Below are 12,248 nucleotides of genomic sequence, written 5' to 3'. Positions count from 1 at the left end.
TAATTCACTTCTGTGGCCTCTGTGCATATTTTTAAGATCTTAACTAGAAGTATTTTATTAAAGACTGTAGAGTTGTTTTTTTTTGAGGTGATTTGTTTGTATTCTCCTTTAAAGTAAAGGATGAACTAGAAAATGTGCTAAGGTTCCTCTAAGTCGCACCGTTCTATGAGTTACAGTGGTGGCAAAAACCCAAGTACAGTAGTTAAACCAGTTGCTCTCCATTGGCCTTTGAAGTCTACTCGTACTTTAAACAAACTGCTGTGTCATAGAATGTATGCAAACATCTAAACTGTCCATGAATCCAAGTCAAAAAAAGACATACTTGATCCCTAATTTCTTGGCCAACACATCAGAGACATTACTAGAAAGTTAGGGCAGCTAACTAACCTCGGTATTTGTGTCTGACGAGAAGAATTCAGGCAAGACAGAGCTACAGTAAAGGGGATAAGAAAGTTTATTAGTAGAGAAAAGGAGCGCATAACATAGACATGGCACAGGAAAATAACACCTCAGTTCATCTCAGCCATCCTGCGGCATCTTCCTTATTACAGAGATTGACATTTAGTTAAATAGCTAGAATTAGAGTCCTTGAAGGTGGCTTTCTGATTGGTGAGTTTCCTCTGTTTCCTGTAAGGTTATGATGCCAAAGATTTACCATCCTATCTTTATGTCCTCATTTTTTGTCCTTACTTCCTAGTTCTTTTGTAGCTCCCATTTCATGGTCAGACAAGTTTTGGGTTATCACTTTATCCTGCCATCTATCTGCACACTGTGTAGCCCATAATTCCCCTGACTGCTTTTCTGTTAACTCATATCACTTTTGCTTCATTGGGTAAGCCTTAAGGTCCACAAAATTTGACATCTTAATATTGCTTTGGAAACTTCTGGTTCTACTTGTGGAACCACCATTGTTTTTCTTTACTTGCCCTTCCTTCCTTCTTTCCTTTCTTCTCTTCCTTCTTTCTTCCCTTACTGCCTTTCTTCTTTTCTTCCTGCCTGCCTTCCCCCCCTTTCTTTCTTTCCATCCATCTTTCTCTCTCTGTCTGTTTTCTCTCCCCATTTTCTTTTCTTTTCTCTCATGCTGGTGATAGACTCCAGGGCTTTGCATGTACTAGGCCAGGCTTCACCACTGACCTTCTCCTGACACCTCTGTAGGTTTCTTGAGTAGAGATGAGGAAAAGAAAGGTCTGAAGAGGTGGAACCTTACTTTCAGTTGCATTACTGGCTCTGGTCACCTCCACGTCTGGAAGGATGTCTTTTATTTCTTCCTGTCACCTCCCCCTTTTTGTGTACTTAACTTATCTGCTATTCAGCAAAGGATTGAATTACTATACAAAAAGAAAAAAGAAATGCCAAGCCAGAATGACAGTGCTTCCCTGGCTTCAGCCCACTCTTGACTTTTCCTATAGAAAACTAATGACTATATCTATCTATACTTGTATCTGCACCTACCTACAATTGTCCTGAGGTAGCACAGTCTTTCCTGCTGGGCTTTTAAGAGTCAGCTTCACTTTCAAGAGCTACTGTCTGATTTTTCCCATTGGGTCCATTGCTTTGAGTCCCTAATACTAGTGGAGCTCTATTCTCAGCAAGCATCACAACTGTAGGGAACTCAAAAGTCAAGAAAGCATGCCGATTTCTAAATACATAGACAATGAAGATATCCCAGGTAAGGTTTTTAAAAATAAATCTATTGTTTTTAGCATTTGGTTGTCTAATATGGGTCGGAATGTTAAAAGTGCTATAACTTGTATATTCCATTGAGAAAATCACATGGCCAATTTTATGTAATTTTCTGCTTGGAAACCATTAAGAATTATTATAATACCTCATTCACTCAGGAAAGACCAAATCTAATGACTGCTCTGTGGGGCACACAGTGTTTATTTGTGCTAATTTCTGCTAATTGTCAAAGAATAGAATGATTTCTTATCAGTAATTTGCATTTGTATAATGGTCCTAGTTTATTGGTTGTATTTACTTCACTGATTAGGAGAGCTCCATTTAAGCAAGACAGAAAGGAAGCCATCCTTCTTAGAAGTATTTTAGTTTTCAGTGGGCCTGGCATTCTGCAGGAAATAGTGTTGTTCCTTGGGGAACTATTTAAGAGTAAGCAGAAAATCGTTGATTAGTTTACGTAAGTGTGTAATAGTATATTTCCCAGAATGTCAAATTATAAACCAAGTTTATATTATGCCCTCTAGGATATGGACATCACATTATTTAAAAATATTTTAACCCCTGAGCATGATAGTACATACCTATAATCCCAGCTACTCAGGAGGGTGAAACAAGAAGATCATGCATTTGAAGTCAGCATGGGCATTTGGCCAAACCTTGTCTCAAAATAAAACAAAATATTTTATAGTTTTTTTAGCTATAGAAATAACATATAGTATTATAATAATTCATGCAACCTAAAGTTTAGTTAAAAACATTATGGAATTGTGTCTATCTTGAAATTTGTAAACATATTTTAACGTAACAATGCTTTTAAAAATTAATTATCATTACTATAAGTAGTTGTATGGGGATTACAGGTCCATAAATCAGTTTTTGAGTCTAATGCTGCTTGATCAGTGTCACCCCTTCCTTCAGTTGAGTTCTTTCTTTTGACTCAACTTGTTCCTCAGTTTTCCTATGTAAACAAAGCTAGTGGTTATAAATTACTGACAAGTATTTACAATAAAGGTAGATTGTTGATACTACATGCTGTACAATTATTTTATGATACTGCTTCCAAATTAGGCACCTAACTTCACATTTTTCAGAATGCTTATTTCCTAAGAAACAGCACCTACATTTTTTTTTTATTAAATTCCAGAGTCTGATCAGCAATTATTATTATCGCCCTTTGTTGCTTTTGCTTGTCATAGGCACAGCTCTCACCACTTTCCACTAGCTCTGGGGTGTCTCACTTTGGGTGGTGAGCTTACTGAGATAGTCCCTGGAAAAGACTAGCTGCCACAGCTAAGACCTGCTTGCTTCTTCTCTGGATCAGTAGCTTCCACTGCATCTTACCCATAGCAGACTCCTTTTAGGAATGTTGCTCATAATCTTAGAATGTTTACCTTTATTAACTTTAGTTGTGATCATTTCTTGTATATAACATAAGGGAAAAAGGAGGGAGAGGAGGAAAGAAGGGAAGGAGAAAGGGAAGAAAGGAGGGAGGAAAAGGGAGGAGGAAGGAAAGCAGGCAGACAAGAAGGAAGGAAGGAAGGAAGGAAGGAAGGAAGGAAGGAAGGAAGGAAGGAAGGAAGGAAGGAAGGAAGATGGAAGAAGGAAACAAGGATCCAGGCTTTCTGTGTAGCAAAGGATTTTTGCAGCTCCTATATAGTGATCTTAGTCTTTAGAATGAAAAGTGTCTGTACATGGCAAACATAAAAGCAATAGAATAGTAGTTAGCAGGGCTCCTAATTGCCATGCATTTAGCACTTCTTAGAAGGTAACGCCCACATTGTGACAAACAACTCACCAAATCCGAGGAGACAGGATTTATTTATTTATTTTTAATTTAATTTAATTTTATTTGTGAACATACTGTACAGAGAGGTTACAATTACATGGGCAGGATAATGCGTACATTTCTTACCAAGCATTGCAGCCTCCTCCTTTGGTTTACCCTTCACATCCCTTCCCAGCCTCCCCCCTCCCCCCCAATCCCAATCCTTCCCTTCCCCCCCTTCCTCCCCCCTCCCCCCCCCCCCCCCCCCCCCCGCACCGACGTTGTAAAGCTCGTTTTGGACATGACAACTTGTACTTCTCATTGTTGCAACAGGTCCACCTGTATCCTTAAACAACTGGTTTTTCCCCACTTCCTCCACATGTTATACTGACATCAAATATAGTGAAAGCAGGGGTTATACTGTGGGGGAGGGACATACAAAACAACAAAGAGATAATCTTATAAATGCATTAGAAACATGCATGAAAGAAAAAAACATTAAAATACATATCTAAGGGTTCATTTTCCTGACATCACATTATCTGACCTTTTCCGCTTGACTCATACATATACTAGATATTGCAAATAAGGGAAACCATGGGACCTATGTTTCTTTGGGCCTGGCTTACTTCACTTAATATAATTTTTTCCAAGTTTTTCCATTTCCTAACAAATGGGGCAATGTCATTCTTTCTGATGGAGGCATAGAATTCCATTGTGTATATATACCACATTTTCTTGATCCATTCATCTACTGAGGGGCATCTGGGTTGGTTCCATATCTTAGCTATGGTAAATAATGCTGCAATAAACATTGTTGTGCTGGTAGCTTTAGTGTGGTCTTGTTTGTAAACATTTGGATAAATGCCCAAAAGTGGGATTGCTGGGTCATAGAGGAGTTCTATGTGAAGTCTTTTGAGGAACCTCCATACTGCTTTCCAAAGTGGTTGAACAAGTTTACATTCCCACCAACAATGAAGTAAGGTTCCTTTCTGGAGACAGGATTTATTAAGCTTTGAACGAGTGAGATCTACTTTATTTCCTTCTGGAGCAGCTACTGGGCTCTTTTTCTTTAATTTTAATTTTTTATGTACTGAAATCCAGTCTACCTGCACAATCTTCTGCTCTACCTCTAGTCAGCTTCTCCCAGCTCACTCAGAAGGATTGATGATTTGGGAAGGCATGGTTTGGTGCATGATCTGCTTTGTCTGAAAGAATTAGCGAATAGAAACTGAGAAAGGACATCACTGCAAAATGCATAGGCTTGCAGAGACTAACTATACTGTGTTCACCAGGAAGAGTGAATGGAAACCTGGCAGAAATCTGCAGTACATGGATAGCAATATCTTTACCATCTCTGTCCATCATCCTTCTTCTGACACCTATGGCTTATTCTTGTGTTTGGCTGTTGGTTCTGAGCAGCTGCATCCTGTCAGTTCATGCTTACTTTCACCTGGGAGTTAATTGCTACTTTGCAATTCATGATCTGGTGAGGTTTTTGTTTTGTTTTTGTTTTTAAATCTTGCTGCTGCTAGAGGATAAAAGTTCTAAGCACATTAGTCCTTGACTGTGAGATCCGAGCCACTTATTTTTGCTCTAAAAAATTTTCCTATCAATATCCCAGAAATACTTTCAAATAATGATCTAAGAACTTATGAGACCTAAGTGTGTTGGGATAGCATTATAAAGGGGTAATCACTTCAGGGAGAAATATTCTTTTGAAGCCAAAAAAAAAATTTTATTTATTTATTCATTTTAACTCATGTTGACAATCCCGCCAGAATTAGACTCGTTTGTCTAAGGAGTAGGATGATATGTCTGTCTTATATTAGGGCTACTTTTTATAGTTTGTCTACCATTGGTGTGGAGTCCTGTGCATTTGTAGGGTGGGAATGGGGAAAGGATGCTGGTTTGGGTTTTTGTGGAAGTCTCAGGATTTATTGTAAAAGAATCCGAGTAGTTCTGCTGCTTCTTTGGGTGACCTTTCAATCCACAGCAACCTGTCAGGGATTCAAACACCAGTGGGATCTGCTTGCAGTTCTGCAAGGTTCTGCCGGAGAGCCTGGTGACAGCCCACAGCAGGTGGTCCATCCCATGCTGTCACTTGAGGTAGCAAGGATATGCAGCCCAATTTATCACTGCTTGGAAGGCTGTCAGCACAAAATGTTTAATAGCAGAGGCAAGCCTTCTTCCTGAGATCTTTTACAAGAATTGTCACAGAGAAAAAATATTAGTATCTATTCAATATTGCATGTGCATGATCAGTTTTTCACTTGAAGAGGTAGTATCAGGTCTAAGTTATACACTATGTAATGTATAGAAGTGTTGTCTACCCCTGTGGTTTTACAGCCCCAAAGATGCAAATTTGCCTTCATCTCATTCTATCAAAGGTTCTTTTAAAGCACTCCAGATCCTCGAGAAATGTAACTCAGCTTTCTTTTCAGAAAGATGGTTTGGTTTGTTTGTAAACCTGTAAAGGATTCCTTGAATGGAATTCTGAAAGGGACTTTAGGCCCCTTAGGTAGCTAAATAGTAGACCTCTTTCTCAGCATGTGCAGAGAAATCCCTGTTAAATCCCCAGCACCTCAAGAAAGGGGACAAGTATTAATTCTTAACTATCTGCAATAACAATTCAATAAATGGCTCACGCCTGTAATCCTAACTACTCAGGAGGCTGAGTTCTGAGGATCACGGTTCAAAGCCAGCCCAGACAGGAAAGTCTGTGAGACTCTTATCTCCCATAAAAACCACTAGAAAACCAGAAGTGGTGCATTAGCTTAAGTGGTAGAGCTGAGGGACAGCGCCCAAGCCCAGAGTTCAAACCCCATGACCGACAAAAAAAAATAATAATATAGTTTATAATGCCTGGATTCTTGTTTTGTCAGATTTGTTTGTTTGGGGCATTCTGGGATTTAAACTCAGGGCCTTTTTGCTAATTGAATAGGCACTCTCCTACTGAGTCTCACCTCCAGCTTCTTTATGTGCTGGATGTTTTATAGATAAGGGCCTGGCACATGACTGAGCCGTGGTCTGTCTATTTTTCTCTTTTTGTGGTATCTGTGATGACAGGTGCATGATACCATGCCCTGTTTCTTTTCATTGAGATGGAGTTTTAAGGATGTTTCTGCCCAGGCTGGCCTGGAACTGGCCATCTTCCCCTTCTTAGCCTCTCAAGTAAGTAGCTTATAGGAACATGCCACTCTGTCCAGCTAGTGGTTGAGAAAGGGTCTAGCAGATTTTCCTCCCTGGCTGTACATGATCTTCCTGATATCAGCCTGCTGAGTAGCAGGGATTACAGGCATTAGCCATTGGTGCCTGGCATATGAAGAGTTTTATCTGATTACTAACTTTGAAAACTGATATTCTTCTCTCCTTGCTTATCAATACTTACTTGTTATTATTTGTCCAATTATGGTTTGAAGCTAGATTTCTTCACATAGATTATAATCTCTGCATAAATCCTCCAAAATGCCATTAGCCTATTTTCTAAATGGAGAAATTGAAGGGTAACTAATGAGACCAAGAGACGAGAAAGGCTATGAGGAATTAGGAAACAATAAATGTAATCAGATAGAGTAAAAGTCAAGATGGAAGACAAAATTAATTAAAAGTCACAACAAAATATGGGCTTTCGAAAGGATACAAGGGCAGATTCAAATAGAAACTAATATCTGATTGGTCAAGTAAACATAAAAAAGAGCATCTGACACTTGAATAAAAATAATATAAATGTTTGAGCCAGGTGCTGGTGACTCACACTTGTAATGGCAGCTACTCAGGAGACTGAGATCTGAGGATCGCAGTTAAACGCTAGCCAGGACAGGAAAGTCTGTGAGACTTTATCTCCAATTAACCACCAGAAAACTGGAAGTGGCGCTGGGACTCCAAGTGGTAGAGTACTAGCCTTGAGCAAAGAGCCCAGTGACAGCACCCAAAGTTCACGACTCACAACCAACAACAAATAAATAGATAAACAGATAAATAAATAAATAAGAAATGGATAGGCCAGACTAGGAGTTCACATTGTAGGTATGAAGCAGTAGACAAGAAATTAATTTATCTCAAGATTGCTTTTATTTTTCTGAAAGAGTACATAGAGTTTTCACTGGTTAGATACTGACTTTGCTTCTTATCCTGCTAATATCAGCAGTAAGTAGGATTTTTTTCTGGTGTAGTTTGAGCCCTGTTCTATGGTATCTGACCTATGTATATAGGGAGGTCATTTGTATAACTGTGAAGTTTAACATGTGAATAGCAAGTTACACATGAAGACATTGACAATTAGAATTAAGCCTTGTTTCTCTACTCCTAATACAAAATAAAAATAAAATTTCTAGTACTTTGTTCTACATTTCTAGACATTTAAGATGTCAAAAGTGTGTTGGGAATTAGACAGTCAATAATGATCTTCAACAGAAGAAATTCGGGTAGCATAACAATCATGTAGAAAAGAGTTTCTAAACTGTATGCTAATATAATAAACTCGATTATAACTTTTTTTCATTGTATGCTAGTATATATTCAATTATAGTATATATATTTTTTCATTTGGAACAAACAAGCCTATTTTCCTTTTCTGTACATTGTTTAAAATACATAAAGATGACATGAAGGGGCTGGGAAAGTGGCTCAGTGGTAGAGCTTTTGCCTTACATAAAGATGACATGAGCATAATTTCCAAAGTAAATAATAAAATTGGTTAGCCTGTTGAAGAAGTGATACCCAAATTGTGCTTCCTTAATGTGACTTGGTACCAACACCTTTAAGACCATTTGGAAAAAAAAATTTACTTAATGACAATACACCATCTCATTTCAAGATACAATACTGGTTATTTAAAAGGTTGATGACACTGTGCTATTTAATTTTTTAAAAAATAAATTAAAACCCAGCACTGGTGGCTCATTCACGTAATCCTAGCTATTCAAGACTCAAAGCCAGCCCAGGGAGAAAAGTTTGTGAAACAACTCTCTCCTCTTAACCTTCAAAAAGCTAGAGGTGGAACTGTAGTTCAAGAGGTAGAGCACTAGCCTTGAGCAAAAAAAAAAAATCAGGGACAGCACCCAGGTCCTGAGTTCTAGACCCAGGCCAGCACACCAAAAGTAATAATAAATTAACTAGAATTAAATTTTTATAATTTGCATCTATGTAGTTCCTTGCTCTTGTTTGTCAAATCTGAAACATTGGTGAGGTCCAATTAACTCATCTGAACTCCTTCTGTTAGGAGAATGTAAGATGAAAGCCTTATTAGGAGAGGGTTGAGAATGGATATGAACCTTTTCCCTCCTTTATCTTTTATCCAGCTACATCTACATCTACCACTGGTACAAGTCATCTTGTCAAGTGCGCAGAGAAGGAGAAAACTTTCTGTGTGAATGGAGGCGAGTGCTTCATGGTGAAAGACCTTTCCAACCCTTCAAGATATTTGTGCAAGTAAGAAAAGAAATCCTTTCTGTGGTTTATATCCATAACTGCTCATTCCTCATGATTCTGCCATGTCTTGTGAGGTGGTTTGTAGCTTCTTTTTCCAATTTCATTGCATTCCGCTGAATAATGCTGGTTTTTTTTTGTAGAGTATCTTGAAATGTTCACATCAGTTGTCATCATCTTTGTTGTTCCTAGAAATTTTTTGCTCTTTTCAATGTGTGGTTTGTTTTGTTGTTATTGTTGGTTGCCTTTGTTGTTTTTTTTTTAATCTTGAGTTGTTTTGGGGTTTTTTTTGTTGTTGTTGGTTTGTTTTGGTTTATTTTGCCTTCATATATATATATCATGTTGTTTTCCTCATGGTTTTTCTTCATTGTTACTCAGAAGAGATACCTACTTCTCTATATGCAGTGCATGCATTGCGTTATAAGATAATATTCCTCTCCTACCCCAGTGATGATCTACAAAATGAATAGGACAACTAAAGGAAACAGAAGGTCAGAAGATTCTTGATATGCTTGTCACACTTGGGATTATCTCATTGTTCTACAACCAGAGACAAAAAAAAAAACTTTAGGTTAATACTACTCATAGTAAAAAATGCAAGTCGCATGTGTTCAGAATTGCATGTAGTGTGTGTAACACCAAACTGTGTAGAAGGCAGTGTGCTTTCATGCACTGCTGTCATCTACAGGTCTTGATTGACCTTTTCTTTCCAAAGACATTAGAGAATAGTATCAAATTGGTGGGCCTAGGAGTCTATCAAGTTATGAGGCTGAGACCAAGAGAATCAAGGTTTGAGGCCAGAGGTACAAAGTTCTTGAAGGCCCATCTCAACCAATACGGTACATAAGGTGGCATGTACCCATTATGCAAACTATATGGGGGAGTTAAAGATCACAATTCCAGGCCAGCTCAGGCAAAAACAAAACCCAATTCAGCAGGAAAATCTTGGTTTTGCAGTTCATATCTGTGTTTGAAACCCTATCTCAAAAACAGCCAGAATAAAAAGGGCTGGAGGTTTGGCTCAAGAAGTAGAGCACCTGTCTAGCAAGTGTGAAGCTTTGAGCTCAAACCCTAATACCACAAAACAAATAGATAAGTGTTAAATGTATTCTCTCTTATCAGTATAAAACAGACATATTATCTGTATATTAAGATTTTAATAAAAATTAATATTAAACTGCCTAAGTTTATTATGTCTTGGATTTTAAGTTTACTATTATTATTTATTCTTCATGTAGTGTTTGGTGTCTGTAAGGGATGTTTCCTATCATACCGAAATGGTGAAGAACATAACATTGGTTTTGCTCTCTACCAATCACTATGTCCAAAGCAAGGCATTTCAAAAGCAATTCCTTTAAAAAATGTAGTACAGTATACAACTGGTGTTCCAGTCTTAAGGAAGCCTTGATTATATTTGTTAGTAACCGAGTGCATCTTAAAAGATAGGCATTTCAAATCTAATCCTGAACTCAAATGGCATTTTGGAGGAAATGGTTTGCTGAGCCCTGGGCTATGCAACGGGCTTTTGGGGGTCCCACGGGGCCTCATGACTGTGGACTTACGTCCTCTGGAACAGACTTCTTCTTGCATTCAAAGAACCTCTTTTAAAAAGAGTAAAGAAAGCAATGACAAGAGAAGCATGTTCTGGTGATTGTATAGTTGATTTTTGTCAATGGAGGCAGACAGTTTGCAAGAGCATATAGTCTGTTAAAGTGCAAAGAAGACTAGTAACCAAAGTGTAGAAATTTAATCGCAATTACTAACCATCTCTCTTTTGAAGGTAGGTAATAGCTCGAAGCCAAACTCAAATCATTGCAAACATTTTAAAGCAAGATCTAAATGAAAGAGTATATAGAAGAAAAAAAAAACACCTGATGTGTTTCACATACAAATTATCTGCTTTTTTTTAATTTTAAAATTAGTCTTACAGTTAATTTTAAACATTGAAGTTATTCTAACCTCTCTGCTTGCAGCAGATAAAATGCCATTTTGTTTTCATCTTTGGTTCAGCTGATTGGCTATGAATGTAAAGCACATATTTGTTTTGATGAATTGGGATGAACACTTCTTACAGTTTTCTCTGATCAAAATAGAGAATACCAGAAACCAAGAATTATAATCTATAAAAATATGAGGTTTACTTATTATATGGAAAAATATTATTTTTTCCTAATCATGGGCATACAATGTCATTTGATTTAATAAATTTCCTTTAAAAAAGCATTTATATTTCCTTTATTTCTTCCCCTTTTTAAACAGTTATACCCGTATTATCTTTTGTCTCCTTTTTTTTTTGCCTCTTAGAAGGGCATCTGAGACCATTATATTTTAGTTGTAATAATGAAATCTGATCATTTTTCATCCTAGTCTTTGCAAAGATTTACAAGCTGAGTGAGTGCATACAATCATTTCTGAGTACCTCCAAGGAGCCAGTGCAGTTATTGTCCACATATTAATTTTAGCTCTCTGTAGCTCTCATGTGCTGTATAATACATGCAATCACATAAGTGCTGTTCATTTGTTTCATGTTGGTATTGGGCCAACAACTGTAATTTTTTGTCACCCACACAGTTTCTCATTAAATTTTAAGCCCAATTTAGGAAAGAAAACTACTTGAGTTTTTTTGGTTGTGTATTTTTTCTGAAATCTTGAAGTGAAATATGTGTTGCTTCTCTAATAAAGCAGCAAATTATGGAGCACCGTACATCCAATAGATGAATTGTTTAGTGGATTATGCTTGCCTCTTAGTTCCCAGAAAATTCTATCTGTTCTCTTCTTCTTTTTCCTTTTCTTTTTCCTCCTTTCTTTTCCCTTTTTGTGTAATTAGAATTTTTAAGAAACTCTTATAAATTATTATAGGATCTTTTTGAAAGGAAAATTTTTGACAGCTATGATTTCGATAGCTTTTTCTTTTCCGGACCATGACTTTGTTGCTATATCAAAGTAAGCCAGAAAGAAGAATTGGAGTTCACTTAATATTAAAAACAATTTGTCTTTTTGTTAAATGAAAGTGGAAGAAAGAAAGAGGAGAAGAAAGAAAAAGGAAGGAAGGAAGGAAGGAAGGAAGGAAGGAAGGAAGGAAGGAAGGAAGGAAGGGAGGAAGGATCCTATATTAAAAACCTTCCTAACATTAAAAATAATCACTACTCAGAACTTAAACAAAGTCATATAATATGCCATGTCTTATGATAATAATATATTGTTCACTAGACCACTTCACTAGAAACAGAAAGCATAAAAATGTTGCCTTGGCTCACCACGGCACTGTCTGAAAAGCCAGTTCATAGTTTCCATATGGCCCCTCAGTCTAGAGCACAAACATTTCTGAAGCATGAGCCACATCATTCAAAACCCACTTTATCCCTGACTAAAG

General features: G+C 37.3%; 1 protein-coding gene across 5 annotated transcripts in view; it reads left to right on the top strand.

Moving 5' to 3' along the window:
* Positions 1–12,248, top strand: part of Nrg1 (neuregulin 1) — a 1,054,999-nt gene that overhangs the window by 1,010,049 nt on the left and 32,702 nt on the right. For all 5 annotated transcript variants that reach the window (XM_042701124.1, XM_042701137.1, XM_042701133.1 and 2 more), the window contains one exon: positions 8,749–8,878. In XM_042701124.1, the coding sequence (XP_042557058.1) occupies positions 8,749–8,878 (130 nt within the window). The remainder of the gene's footprint in view (positions 1–8,748; positions 8,879–12,248) is intronic.

This window comes from Dipodomys spectabilis, unplaced genomic scaffold (genome assembly GCF_019054845.1).
Source record: "Dipodomys spectabilis isolate Male_0828 unplaced genomic scaffold, ASM1905484v1 ptg000009l, whole genome shotgun sequence".
Classification (NCBI taxonomy): Eukaryota; Metazoa; Chordata; class Mammalia; order Rodentia; family Heteromyidae; genus Dipodomys; species Dipodomys spectabilis.
This window is presented reverse-complemented; position numbering and strand designations above follow the sequence as displayed.